We start from the raw sequence: 15,244 nt of genomic DNA, 5'->3' as shown, positions 1-15,244 counted from the left end.
AGACACCCACCAGCAGGAACCTCCTGGGAGGTGCTGGGGGAAAACTGGAACTGCAATTGACAAACTGCTAAAGACTCTGTGGATAATTCTGAGAGCTAAAACTCTAGGGGGACCCAATCATAGGTGGTTCCCACACTTTTGTGGCTTTTATCTCTAGAAACTCTACTAGGTTTTCACAGTGAATATCCAAGAAATTTCCCCTTGTACTCTGGGAGGAGAAGGTCAAAAGGAATCATTTTGAAACAGGCCAGTGCATTGTGTTCTTAAGACCTGCCCTCTGGAGAAACTATTTCACCAGAGCCCTAACCTGCTGGGGTTTTAACAGAGCCTAACCTACCTGGGGGACAGAAGAATACCCAACTCTGACTCCCTCTAGCCATTTCATCCCACCTAAGGTCAGGAGGGGGACCGAGTAGCACTTATGAAGTTCACAGTCTGTGTGCACAGGCTCACCAAACGACTGAGACCTCATCATAGGACTACAAAACATTTCTCTTTCCCCCATACTTTACCACGACATTACTACAGGACTATTTACTATATATATATATTTTTTACCCAGTACATTATGTCTACCTTTAAACACAAAATTAAAAGGCACACTAAAATTAAAGAAACACAGTTTGAAGAGACTGAACAAGCACCAGAACAAGAGTCAGATATGACATCAAAGTTGGAATTATCAACTGAAACATTTTATTTTATTTATTTATTTATTTGTTTTTGAGACAGAGTCTCGCTCTGTTGCTGAGGCTGGAGTACAGTGGCGTGATCTCAGCTCACTGCAACCACTGCCTCCCGAGTTCAAGCAATTCTCCTGCCTTAGCCTCCTGAGTAGCAGGGACTACAGGCATGTGCCACCATGCCCAGCTAATTTTTGTTAGTTTTAGTAGAGACAGGGTTTCACCATGTTGGACCAGGCTGGTCTTAACTCCTGACCTCAGATGATCCACCTGCCTTGGCCTCCCAAATTGCTGGGATTACAGGCATGAGCCACCATGCTCAACCAACTGAAAAATAAAACTTAAATATGATTAATATGCTGAGGGCTTTAATGGATAAAGAGACAACATGCAAGAACAGATAGATAACATAAACAGAGAGGAGGGAATTCTAAGAATTAAAAAGAAATGTTAGAGATTAAAATCACTGTTACAGAAATGAAGAATCTATGATGGGCTCATGAGTAGACTGAACATGGCTAAGAAAAAAATCTCTGAGCCTGAGGATGTGAGAATAGAACTTTGCAAAACTGAATAGCAAAGAGAAGAAAAGACTGAAAAAATAAAACAGAATACCCAAGAATTTTGAGACAAGTACAAAAGGCACAGATATGCACAATGAAAATACCAGAAGGAGAAGAAAAAGAGAAAGGAGCAGAAGCAATATGTGAATTTCCCCAATGACAGACACCAAACCACAGATCCAAAAAGCTCAGAGAACACCGGACAGGAGATATGCCAAGTAAACAAACAAACAAACAAAACACAGGGATACCTAGTCACATACAAGGAATATGTTAAAATGAACAAACAAATGAAAAACTACACCTAGGCATATCATAATAAAACTTCTGAAAATCAAACACAAAGGCAAAATCTTGAAAGAAGCCAGGGGGAAAAAAAACACCTCACTTAAGGAAGAACAAAAAATTGGACCTAACTTTTCAGAAACCATGCAAGCAAGAAGAGAATTGAGTGTAATATTTAAAATGTTAAGAGAAAATCCCACCAATCCAGAATTCTGTACACCATGGTACAGAATTCCTCAAAAACAAAGGAGAGGCCAAGTGCAGTGGCTCATGCCTGTAATCCCAGCACTTTGGGAGGCCGAGGTGGGTGGATTACCTGAGGTCATGGGTTCGAGATCAGCCTGGCCAACATGGTGAAACCCCGTCTCTACTAAAAAAAAAAAAAAAAAAAAATTACCCAGGAGTGGTGGCACAAACCTGTAATCCCAGCTACTTGGCAGGCTAAGGCAGGAGAATCTCTTGAACCTGGGGCGTGGAGGTTGCAGTGAGCCGAGATCGTGCGATTGCTCTCCAGCCTAGGCAACAGAGTAAGACTCTGTCTCAAAAAAAAAAAAAAAAAAAAAAAAAAAAAAAAAAAAAAAAAAAAAAGCTAGGGAGAAATAAAGCCTTTCTCAAACAAAAATGGAAGGAATTTGTTGCCAATAGATCTGCCTTGCAAGCGTTTTTTTTTTTTTTTAGACGGAGCCTCTCTCAGCTGCCCAGTCTAGAGTGCAGTGGCACGATCTCGGCTCACTGCAACCTCGACCTCCCAGGTTCAAGCGATTCTCCAGCCTCCTGAGTAGCTGGGACTACAGGCGTGCACCGCCAAGCCCAGCTAATTTTTGTATTTTTAGTAGAGATGGGGTTTCACTATGTTGGCCAGGATGGTCTCGATCTCTTGACCTCATTATCCACCCGTCTTGGCCTCTCAAAGTGCTGGGATTATAGGCGTGAGCTACCACGCCCAGCCAATAAATATTTTTTAAAAGTTCTTCAGGGAGAAGGAAATTGATATAGGGTCAGAAACTTAAGTTTACATAAAGAAAAAATGAGCAACAGAGAATAAATAAATGACAATAAAATTGAAACTTTTATTTTTCCTACTCTTTATTCTTCTAAGAGATAACATTGTGCTCAAAATAATAATAGCAACAACGTATTCAATTATAAATGTTTATGTATACATGTGTATGATTATCTGTTAGAGAAATGAATCACAGCAATAATACAAGGAATGGGAGGAATTAGGACTATTTTCTTATTATAAGGTATTCACACTACCCAGGAAGTGGTACAGTGTTATTTGAAAGTGGAGTTGGATTAGTTGTAAATGTATTTTCCAAACCCTAAGACAACCTGATATGCTAAAAAAGGAAAGAAAATAGAATCATAAAAATGCTCAAAGCCACAGAAGCCAGAGAAAATATGAAAGACAAAAATAGGAACACAGAATAAGGGCAACATATAGAAAACAGTAACAAATATGATAGGTAATAGTTCATCTATATCAACAATCACTTTAGATGTCAAAGGTCTAAATATATCAATTAGAAGACAGTTCAGAGTAGATCATAAAAGAAGATGCAACTATATGTTGTCTGTAATAAACTCAACTTTAAATATAAAGACACACATAGATTAAAAGGAAAGGGATAGAGAAAAATACACTCTGCAAATACTAATCAAAAGTGATTGTAGTGTAGCAGAGCAGACTTCAGAGCAAGGAATAAAGGGGGACATTATATAATGATGAAGATGTCAATATTCCAGGAAGACATAACAATCCTTAAAGTGTATGCACCTAACAGAGAGCATCAAACTATGGGAGGCAAAAGCTGATAGAACGACAAGGAGAAATAGATGAAGGCACTATTATAGTTGAGGACCTCAGTATTCCTCTGTTGGTAACAGATAGATAAAGCAGGCAGAGTATCAGTAAGGGCATAGTTGAACCCAATAGTACTTCATTCAACAACAGCAGATTCATGCATTCTCAAGACGTCATGGAACATTCACCAAGATAAACCCCATTCTGAGCCATAAAACACACCTTAACAAATTTAAAAGAATAGAAAGTATACAAAGGCTGCAGTCAGATTTCAACTGAATGAAAGTAGAAATCAGTAACAGAAAAATAGGTGGAAAATCCCCAGATACTTGGAGATTTAAAAAAATACTTTCACTGGGGATGGTGGCTTATGCCTGTGTAATCCCAGCAATTTGGGAGGCTAAGGCAGATGTATTGTTTGAGGCCAGGAGTTCAAGACCAGCCTGGCCAACACGGTGAAACTCTGTCTCTGCTAAAAATACAAAAAATTAGCTGGGTGTTGTGGCACATGCCTGTAGTCCCAGCTACCCCAGAGGCTGAGGCAGGAGAATCACTTGAACCTGGGAGGCAGAGGCTGCAGTGAGCCGAGATGGAGCTCCTGCACATTACCAATGTTTAACTGTTTCTGACCTACGAAGTCAACACTTCCTGATAGTTTAACCTAAGATCTCTTTATGGGACTGTTATGGGCATTAAATGAGATGATGTAGGCACTGTGCTTGGAACCAACCAGGGTGCTCCATATATGATAGTTGTTATTATGCACCATGTTGGGGACAGTACCCAATGTTGACAAATCAAAGGACACGAGTCATATGTCAAGAAACTTGATCCTCCTCTGTAATCAGTCACTTAATTTACTTGTCAGTTCCTAGCAGCTCCTTTCTTTTATGCCCCTGCCCCTACCATAATTGTTATAGTGGAAACCCTATCTCAGACTCTCTGTAGATTTTAGCAGATGCTGGGAACATAACAGGTATTCAGTGAATGCTTGCTGAACGAATGATTTCAAGAGCTTTGTGAGTTATCCAGGGTTTAGGGAGATTTGCTTCTTCTGTGAATTATTTAAAAAAACAGAAATAAAGACTAAAGTCTTTACTATATCCATAAAACTTGAGTAAAAGACTCTCTTTAGGCTTTAATTCCTTTCACCAAAATGCATATAATCATCCTACCTGGCTACATCATGGAGTATTTGAAGAGCAAGATAATTGTTAAGAAACTACACATCCATTACAATGGCTAAAATCAAAAGAACTGGCAATACCAAGTGCTGACAAGGAAGCAGAGCAACCAGAACTTTCATACCTTGCTTGTGGGAAGGCAAAGTTGTACAACCACTTTGGAAAATATTTTTTGCAGTTTCTTGTAAAGTTAAGCATATACTTAACCACAATACCCAGTGGAATTGCTTTCACCCTACAGAAACGAAAGATTGTGTTCACATAAAACCTGAATATATATATATATAGTGACTTTATTCATAATCATCCAAAACTGAAACACCCAAATATCCTTCACGGGTGACTGAATAAACTGACAATGATACATCTATACAATGGAGTACTACTGAATGATAAAAAGGCAGGAAATATTGATAATGCAGTGACCTGGATGAATCTTAAATGTACTATGCTAAGTGAAAGAAACCATATCCAGAGTCTATATCCTGTGTACTTCTATTTAGATGACATTCTGGAAAAGGCAACTTGAGAAGGACATAAAATAGACCAGTGATTCCAGGAGTGAGGGGAGTGGCTGAATGTAAAGAGATAGGAGGAAAGTTTTTGGTGTGGTCTTGACTCTGCAAGTGGTTATTCCACTGTGTGTGCTTGTCAAAACTCATGGAACCATAGATTTAAAAAACAGAGAATGTTAATGTATGTAAATTATACCTAAGTAAACAGAACTTTAAAGAGCAACTTGCTGAGAAAATGGTTCACAAAGCAAAGTTATCACAGGTGCAACATTATTCCCATAACAGGGACACAACAAAGATGATTCTTCAATGAGGGGCTTGGAAGTTTGAGCGGAGCCAGGATGAGATAATTATTATTAATTGTTTAACTTCTAATTTGTTTAATTAAACATTGATTGTGCCTCCCAAATGCTGGAGGGCTGAGTGAAGAACAAGGTCCAGCTCCTATTCACAAGGGGCTCACAATCTAGGGCGAGGGGATAGGAAAAAGACAATAATAGTATGACATGACCATTATCATTGATAATAATTAGAGAACAAGTATAAGATTAGACTCTTCACACATTATACAACAAAAAGCACAAGCTAGGCATTATAAATAATACCCCACCTCTCAGTACTTATTAGCAGTAGAAGGAGGGTAATACTGACTAGCGTTCGTTGACTGCCTGCTATGTGATGGGTGCTATTCTAAATACCCATTTAAGCCTCACAAAAACTGTCATTATCATTGTCCTTTATAGACGAGACAACAGCATTACAGAAACATTTAGTGGCCCAAGTTCACACAGCTAAGAAGGGACAGAAAAGGGATTTAACTGCTGGCAGGATGGCCACTTCCTAACCATAATATTAATAGTATACTCTAGCTAGAGATGACCAGTGACCTGTGTCACTTCAACTCCCACATTCTGGAAGTGGTTGCTGTAACTTCGGCTCAGTTTTCCCATCATCAGAGGAGAAGTTCAGCCATATATACAGAGGTCAAGTTTGCAAAACTCTGTTTAAGATACCAGGAAAAGCTCTTTTTCCTTTTGTGTTCCTTTCTGTATTTAACATTTACCCGCCCTCCCATGACTAAAGTAGACTAAAGTAATATAGTTATGTGCCATATAATGACATTTCAGTCAACGAGGGACCAGATGCCTGATCCCATAAGACTGAAACATTCCTGTCCCCTAGTGGCATCATAGCCTGTTGTAGCACACTGCATTGTACTTTCTATGTTTAGATGCACAAGTACTTACAATTGTGTTACAGTTGCCTACAGTATTCAGTACAGTAGGATGCTGTACAGGTTTGTCGCCCAGGAGCAATAGGTTACACCACATAGCCTGGTTGTATAATAGGCTATGTCATCTAGGTTTGTGTAAGTGCATTCTGTGATGTTCCCATGACAAAATCGCCTAATGATGTGTCTCAGAATGTATCCCTGTCATTAAGCAATGCTGACTGTACTTCATTATTGTAGAAAATGAAAGAGAGAGAAAGAACAAACAGGAAAACAAAACCAAACAAAAAAACCCTGTCATCCATAGTTTTACCATGCAGAGGTAACTACTGTTAACATTTTGACACACTTCCTTCTAGTCTTTTTAGAAATGTCTTTTATTTACATAGCTGCGATCAAACTTAAATGTAATTTTGGACCCTGCTTTTTTTCACCTACTATCAGAGCAGAAACTCCCATCATTTTAAGTGGCTGCATAATAATCCATCTTATGGATATTCTATAATTTATGAACTGTTCTTTCACAGTTGAATATTTAGGTTGTTTCCAATATTTTCACTATTATAAATAACACCATTATGAGCATTCTAGTCCATAAATCTGTGTGTGCATTGCAGATTATTTTTTTAGGATAGTTTCCCAGAAATGTAATTACTAGGTTAAATGTCATGAATATTTCAAAGATTACGTAGCGACGTAATATTCTTTATAAATAACATATATGTTCTTTACAAATACATGGGAAGGCTTCTACAAGGTCAAAGTTGTATATATACCCGTTCCTGTGGATAAGTGGGGAGGAGGAGTAGGATGAGACTACACTGGGAACTCTGTGATTCCTTGGTTGTGCATGAACCACTGGACTTCTTGTCTTGTGAGCTACCTCCCAATTTTCAGGCCTACATACTGATTAAATATTGATCAGCTGAGTGCCAGCAAAGGGAAGGAACTTCGAGTACGGAGTTTGTATGTCTTTTGCAAGGAGACCTGTCTACAGTCAGTTAGGCATGGCACTTCAGCATTTTCCACTTGTCTCGGAACTTTCACTCCCATCATTGCAATTGCTCGTCACAGCTCCTGGGTGACATGCACTGGGGGTAGCCATTCCTGTTCCCAAGTTATTCAGCAGAAACTCAGTCCCAGAAAGGAGAAGTAACTCACCCAAGGTCACAGAGCTGGTTGGAGAGAAAACTGGGACTAGAATTGTAGTCTCGTGGCTCTAGGGCTATAGCCATAATTATAGACTACATTTGTCTCTCCCAGCCCCCAAATTCATAAGTTGGAATCCTAACCCCCAATTTGACTGGATTTGGAGATAGGGCTTCTAAGAAGGTAATGAAGGTTAAATGAGGTCATGAGGGTGGGGCCCTACTCCGATAGGACTGATGTCCTTATAATAAGAGGAAGAGAGGCTGGGCATGGTGGCTTGCACCTGTAATCCCAGCACTTTGGGAGGCTGAGGCGGGTGGATGACTTGAGGTCAGGAGTTCGAGACCAGCCTGGCCAACATGGTGAAATCCCATCTCTACTAAAAGTACAAAAATTAGCTGGGCGTGGTGGTACACACCTGTAATCCCAGCCACTTGGGAGGCTGAGACAGGAGAACTGTTTAACCTGGGAGGTGGAGGTTGCAGTGAGCTGAGATTGTGCCACTGTACTCTAGCCTGGGTGACAGAGCAAGACCTCATCTCAAAAATAAAATGAAATAAAATGAAATAAAATGAAATAAAATAAAATAATAAGAGGAAGAGACCCATCCCCTCCACTCTCTCTCTGTCTCACTGCATGTGCAGAGAAGAGGCCATGTGAGGGCACAGTGAGGAGGTGACCATTCTACAGGCCAGGAACAGAGGCCTTGCCAGAAAGCAAGCCTGATGGGAGCTTGAGCTTGGACTTCTAGCCCCTAGAACTGTGAGAAAATAAATTTCTGGCCGGGTGTGGTCACTCTTGCCCATAATCCCAGCACTTTGGGAGGCTGAGGAGGGAGGATTGCTTGAGCCCAGGAGTTTGAGACCAGCCTCGTCTACATGGCAAAATCCCATCTCAGCAAAAATATACAAAAATTAGCCAGGTGTGGTGGTGTGCACCTATAGTCCTAGCTACTCGGGAAGCGGAAGGATCGCTTGAGCCTGGGAGGTAGAGATTGTAATGAGCTAGGATTGCACCACTGCACTCCAGCCTGGGCAACAGAGAAAGACTCTGTCTCAAAAAAACCAAAAAAAAAAAAAGGTCTGTTGTTTAAGCCACCAGTCTGTGGTATTTTGTTTTGGCAGCCTTAGCAGACTAATACAGGTTTTGATACTGAGAAGTCAGCTATGCTATAACAAAATACCTAAAAATGCCGAAGTGAGTTTGGAACCAGGTAATGGGTAGAGGCTGGATGAGCTTCGAGGTGCATGCTAGAAAAAGCCAAGATTGCTTTGAAGGACTGTTGATAGAAGTGTAGATGTAGCACAAGTATGTTTATTGCGGCACTATTTACAATAGCAAAGACTTGGAATCAACCCAAATGTCCATCAGTGACAGACTGGATTAAGAAAATGTGGCACATTTACACCATGGAATACTATGCAGCCATAAAAAAGGATGAGTTCATGTCCTTTGTAGGGATATGGATGCAGCTGGAAACCATCATTCTCAGCAAACTATCGCAAGAACAGAAAACCAAATACTGCATGCTCTCACTCATAGGTGGGAATTGAAAACAATGAGATCACTTGGACACAAGAAGGGGAACATCACACACCAGGGCCTATTGTGGAGAGGGGGTAGGGAGGAGGGATAGCATTAGGAGATATACCTAATGTAAATGACGAGTTAATGGGTGCAGCACACCAACATGGCATAAGTATACATATGTAACAAACCTGCACGTTGTGCACATGCACCCTAGAACTTAAAGTATAATAAAAAATAAAAAAATAAAAAAAAGGAAGTGTAGATGTTAAAGGTGATTCTGACCACGGCTCAGGGAGATAGGAGGAGACCTGCAGAGAAAGCTTCTGTCATCTTGGAGAATGCATATATCGTCAGGAACAGAATATTAGTAGAAACATGAATATTAAGAGCTATTCTGGTGAAGTCTATGATGGAAATGAGGAACATGTTATTGGAAACTGGAGGAAAGGTGATTCTTGTGTAGGGGCTAAGAGAAAACTTCCCCTTTGCCCTCTGAAGTTTCAGCAAAAAATCAACTCACAAAAGGCAGATTAACTGGAGACAATGCATACACATTTATTAGCATACATGGGAGAGAATCACAGAGTGATTGTCCAATATCCCATTGGGGTACGGATGTTTATACACCCTACTTCTCAGGGGAAAGGGAGATAGGGAAGTGTGCATGATTTTAGGGGGATAGTACATGATTTTTAGGGGAATTCAGTGGGCTTGAAGAACATACAGTGGCCTAGGACAGAGTCTTTTGGCCCACAGACCTGACAATGGTTTGTGACAAAAGTCTGTTCAGGTGTGTTGACAGACTTCAGTCTTCCTGCGATATGAATGCAGCTAATGAAAACACAGGGAAGGCACCCGAGACAGTTGTTGTCTTCTTTGGCAGGTCTAGACTTTAGGCAGATAAGGGAACTTCAGAGAACAACTTCATCCTGTGCTTTGGGAGAGACAAAGGATTGAGAGACAGGAGAGTGTGGGGAAAGGTCAAAGAGACGTTAAGACTTCTTTAGTTTAATGTGTCAAAGTGCCATATCTTGGGATATTGGTTTCTGAACCCCAGTACTACTTATAACATGGCAAAGGATTCAGCTGAATTGCTGTGATATTATGATATATATGTATATTGGTTTTCGTCCATGTTTCCTGGCTCATAACTCCCATAGCCCTTGTTATAGTCTTTTGTTGTGATATTGGGGCACTTTAGGTCTCAGAAACAGGTGTCAGGAAACAGAATCTGACCTTCTTCTGCCCTTCCTTCACCTGCCTACAGCAGGACTATAATCTAATTGTGGGTCATAGACTCATTGCAGAGAGGAGCCTGCCCTATACTCTTTATTTTTTATTTTTAAAATATAGAATGCGTCATGAATTTTCATGTTATCCTTGCACAGGAGCCAGGCTAATCTCTGTATCTTTCCAATTTAATAGACGTAGTACTGAAGCAAGCTGCCCTATACTCTTGAGGAAGGAATGTTGCACAGAGAGGTCAAGAAGAATCTGAAGACACAGGCCTTGCTGGGTTTATGTAAACAAGTGCTTCCCTGAGTTCTGTGAGCTGCTCTAGTAAATTAATGAAACCCAAAGAGGTGTCCTGGGAACCCCAACTGGAAGCCAGTCGGTCAGAAGTTCTGGAAGCCCAGACTTGTGACTGGTGTCTGAAGGGGGCCCAATCTTGGAAACTGAGCCCTCAACCTGTGGGATGTGACGCGATCTGTAGGTGGGCAGTGTCTGAATTGATTGCCGTTTGGTGCGTGGGGAAAGCCCCCACATCTTCGATCACAGAAGTCTTCCCTATTGATTGTTGTTGTGTTGAGTGAGAGAAAAGGAAAAAGCACTTTTAGTTTGTGTTTTCTCCACCACCAGTTGTGTTCTAGTGTTTTGTGGAAAGTAGAAATTGCAAGTGATGAACTTAAATATTTAGCTGTAGAGATTTCCAAAATGTTGAAGATGAGGCCTGGCTTCTCCTTGGTACTTATGTAAAATGTGAGTGGACGGAGATAAATGGAAGGAATTGCTAAGCAAAAAGGAAACAGAACTTGAAGATTTGGAAAATTACCGGCCTATTCATATTGCAAAAAATGAAAAAGGATTTTCTGGAGAGAACACTAAGGGTGTGGATGGACAATAACCCATGGAGCTAATCAGCCATCTCATTAGAAGCTAGAAATAGAGATGGGTTTTACCAGCAAAGACATTGCCAGTTTAGACCAAAAGGAATAAAGACAGGATGAAACAAAGGAAGGCTTTTAGAGTTTTGTTCTATAGCACAGGATAATACAGCTTGCTTCATTCTTTAAGAAAAATGATTCACAGATCATCACGGTTGCCACTCCCACCACAGCGGGCTATTGGGGAGGCAGGGAGTGAAAAGGTGGAGTCTCCTTCTCTTAAGCAGGCCAGGCTGCCCCTGCCCAGTGCCTTGGGGCAGGGGACTGTGGCAAAGAGCTATGGTGCTGGCCACTGCCTAGTGCTGTGGGGGTGACACTGCTGACCCAGTGGGACTACAGGGCAGAACATCCAGCCAAAGAGGATTGTTGAAGAACTTTAAGATCTGATGGAATTTGCCTTGCTAGATTTTGCACTTCTGGGGACCTGTCACCTTGTTCTTTTCAGTATCTCTCTTTTGGAATCAGCACGTCTATTCTATGCCTGTCCCACCACACTGTATTTGGAAGCTGAGAGGAATTTTGCCTCAGGATGAATCAAACTTCAAGTCTCACCCATATCTAATACAGATGAAATTTAGATACTTCAGACTTAGAATTAATGCTGGAATGAGTGAAGATGTTTGGGCTGCTGGGATGGGGTGAATGTATTCTGCATGTGAGAAGTGTAAAAGGAAAATAAATCTTAGGACCCCCAAATCACTAAGCCAAGGGAAAAGTTAACCTGGGAACAATGTCAGGCAAACCTGCCTCCCATTTTATTCTTTTCTTTCTTTCTTTTTTTTTTTTTTTGAAATGGAGTCTTACTCTGTTGCCCAGGCTGGAGTACAGTGGCATGATCTTGGCTCACTGCAACCTCCACTTCCCCGAGGTTTAAGCAATCTCCTGCCTCAGCTTCCTGAGTAGCTGGGATTACAGGTGTGCCACCACGCCCCGCTAATTTTTTTGTATTTTTAGTAGAGACAGGGTTTTGCCACATTGGTCAGACTGGTCTCTAATTCCTGACCTCAGGTGATCTGCCCGCCTTGGCCTCCCAAAGTGCTGGGATTACAGGCATAAGCCACAGCGCCGGGACACCATTTCATTCTTAAATAAGATAGCTACAAAGATAAACAGCTCCATACCTTCCTCACAATTTTCACACAAGGAAATTCCTTGTGGACAAAGGACAGACAGAACTTAAAGTCATCCTTCTGAGGCTCACCGGAAACAAATGCATATCTGATTGCTTCTTCTGCCCTATTGTTTATGTAAAAATGCAGATTCACTGAGCTAGACTAAATTGTGTATTCAGTGGAAGGTTGATCAAGGACTCAAAAGAACGTAACCTCTTCTGTTTCTTATCTACTTATAACCTGGAAGCACCACCCCTTCTGTAGCTTGGAGTTTTCTCACCTTACTGAACCAGAAGCAATGTACATCCTACACATATTGATTGATGTCTCATGTCTCCCCAAAATATATAAAAGGAAGCTGTACCCCGATCACCCTGGGCACATGTTGGGACCTTCTGAGGCTGTGTCACGAGCATGTTCTTAACCCTGGCAAAATTAACTTTCTAAATTGAGACCTATCTCACATATTTTGGGTTCACAGAAAGATACGAATTTTACGGCAGCTGGAGGAGACTAACGGAGTCCCAAACGACATTAATGGCCAGAACCACATCTTTTATTTCCCTCATGGGTGCCCATGAGTAGGGTTTGACAGACCTGCCTACCCATTATCTTCAGGAGTGCCTCGCCCTCTCCGACACACACCTGGGTTTGACTAAAGAGACTCAGAAAAAGGACGAGGTTTGAGACTGCGTTTCTAGAACGAGGCTTTGCTAAAACTTGTTAAGGGATCTTAGGCAAGTCATTTCTCTCTCATTATCAGTTTCCCTACCTGGAAAATAAGGTGTGTTGCATCAGGCTCTGGAGTTAGACGGATGTGGGTTTGAATCCAGACGCTGGCATTAGCTGTGTAAACTTGGACAAGTGGTTTAGCCTCTCAGGTTTGATTTCCTCATTTCTGAAACAGGGATAGTACTAGCACCCACCCCATGGGATTATTGGGCTAATGAAAAGAGATAATGTATGCAGAGTCCCTGGATAATAAAAGTTATTTTCTTCGATTAAATAAGTGAATATGTGTCAAGTGCTGAAGACAGTGTTTGACACTTAGCATTTTATCAGTCTTAGCTATCATGATTTTCTTATTCTACTACATAGAAAGTCCTCAATAAGTAACAGTAATTATTATTATTTTTGGTTTCATCTCCCTGCGTTTCCCTCCAAAACCCTAACTATCCCCAATTCTGGTTTTCTCCCCCAGTGCAGCCCAAGGGTTTTCACGTCCCAGTGCGATTGTCTGGGCTGTTTCCTCCGCCTGATGTTCCATTTCTCCTCCCGATCTCAGATGTCTTCTCCTCTGGGATTCCTCTGGTCTTCACCACTCCCTCCTCCCAGGCAGAAGGAATGGCTCCTGGATTTGCGTCCTGCTAAAAAAAAAAAAAAAAAAAGTCCATAGAGTGCTTAGTTCTTTGTGCCTGATGGTTGGGTTAACTCTTTCTGAGCCTGCCTACGAGAGTGGCGGCTTCTGGGGCATGGCGCTGGGTGAGTCTCCTCTGAGTGTCACCCAAGGCGTCTGGCACAGTGAGGGACAGTAAACGGACTGCTGTGCGGAGAGGGGTCCAGTTTAACTCCTAGAAGCCCGAGTCCCCGACCCTCTACGGGCCGAGTCCACCACGAATCCCTCCTCCTTGGGGGCTCGGATTCTCCCTCCCCCGCGGTCTCCCTCACCTGAGCCAGCCCTGCTCCCCCGAGTCTCGCCAGCTCCTCCCCGGCCGCTCCCTCCAGCCCCCTCCGGGCGGGAGCCTCCCCTCCTCCACCCCCTGGCGGAGCCCCGCGGGGCTGGGGGCGGAGCGTCTCGGCTGAGGGCTGGGAGCCGGGTGGGGAGGCGCGGGGCGAGCCGGGGGGTTCCAGACGCGCCTCCACCGCCGCCGGGCCGGAGGCAGGCATGGCTGAGGGCGTGTGAGCGCCGAGCGCTAAGGGCCGCCGCCACCATGCCAGGGGGCGCAGGCGCCGCCCGGCTCTGCTTGCTGGCGCTCGCCCTGCAGCTCCTCCGGCCGCTGGCGGCGCGGGAGCCTGGATGGACAAGTAAGTGGCCAGGCGCGGGGGGATGGAGGCTGGGTGGCCCGGAGATCTGGGTGACCCGGAGACCTGGGAGTCGCCCTGCGGGTCCGGAGCTCTGGGACCGCGACCCCTGCGCCTCCTGCAACTCTGCGGGGTCTGCGCCCCCGCCGCCTCCAGCCTGGGAGCCCGGGCTTTGTTCCCACGTTGTGCGCCCTGGGAGGTGGCGGAGGTCGGGGAAACCTGGCACAGCCAGAAAACAGCGGGTCCGTTCAGGGGCTTGCCTTCCCCTCTCGCCTTCTCCTTCCTCTGTTTTTCTGCTTTTGGCTTCTCTTTCCGCCGCTCTCGCGGCTTATCCTCCTCCGTTTTCTCACGGTCCCTCATGTCCGCTCCGCCTCTCTCTCTGTCTTTCTCTCTACCGCCCGCTGCACTCGCCAGCGCCGAGCATCCCGAGCGCCCTGCCCGTGTGGCCTGGGAGCGGCTTCCTGGACCAGGCTCGGTGCCTGCCACACTGGTGGGGTAGGACATAAAATGCCCGCCGGAGACTGTGGTAGCTTTGGCTGGGGGATGGCTCGCTGGGTATCTCCAGCCGTACACTTCGGATCCCTGAGCAGGCAGGAGCCCTACCGAAGGCCAAGTCAAACGCACCCATTTCACAGATGGGGAAACCGAGGCCCACAAAAGGGAAAGGACTTGCCCATGGCCACGCTACGGGTTGAGGTCCGCGGTGGCACTGTAAACCAGGGCTCTCTTTCCACGCCAACCCGACGGCCGCCTTCTTTGGTCCTCAGTTTACCCTTCTGTGAAGCGAAGGGGTCGGACTGGATGTTTCCAGCTTACATGCCGGGTGATGTCCGTGTTTCTCATGACTAGTTTCCCAGACACCAACCCCCTCCCCGGCCCCATCCCTCGGGGGCTCTACGCAGATTTCGCGGAAGGAATGGTCCCGGGGGGCTGTGCCCGGGTTCTGTCATTATGACCGGAGAAGGCTTAGCCCTGGCTCCACCGCTGCAGACGGGCTG

The 15,244-nt window shown here is 43.9% G+C and overlaps 1 protein-coding gene and 1 non-coding gene across 3 annotated transcripts in view; one reads left to right on the top strand and one right to left on the bottom strand.

Moving 5' to 3' along the window:
- Nucleotides 1-10,290: 10,290 nt before the first annotated feature.
- On the bottom strand, nucleotides 10,291-10,393 carry LOC115896647. Its single transcript, XR_004056559.1, has one exon. It is a non-coding gene; the product is annotated as a U6 spliceosomal RNA (small nuclear RNA).
- Nucleotides 10,394-14,030: 3,637 nt separating this feature from the next.
- ADAM19 (ADAM metallopeptidase domain 19) overlaps nucleotides 14,031-15,244 on the top strand; it is a 96,477-nt gene continuing 95,263 nt past the window's right edge. For both annotated transcript variants that reach the window (XM_030926908.1, XM_030926907.1), the window contains exon 1: nucleotides 14,031-14,249. In XM_030926908.1, coding sequence (XP_030782768.1) covers nucleotides 14,156-14,249 — 94 coding nt within the window. In that variant the 5' untranslated portion in view covers nucleotides 14,031-14,155. The remainder of the gene's footprint in view (nucleotides 14,250-15,244) is intronic.

This window comes from Rhinopithecus roxellana, chromosome 3 (assembly GCF_007565055.1).
Source record: "Rhinopithecus roxellana isolate Shanxi Qingling chromosome 3, ASM756505v1, whole genome shotgun sequence".
Lineage (NCBI taxonomy): Eukaryota > Metazoa > Chordata > Mammalia > Primates > Cercopithecidae > Rhinopithecus > Rhinopithecus roxellana.
Note: the sequence above shows the minus strand (reverse complement) of the source record. Positions and strands in the feature narration are given on the sequence as shown.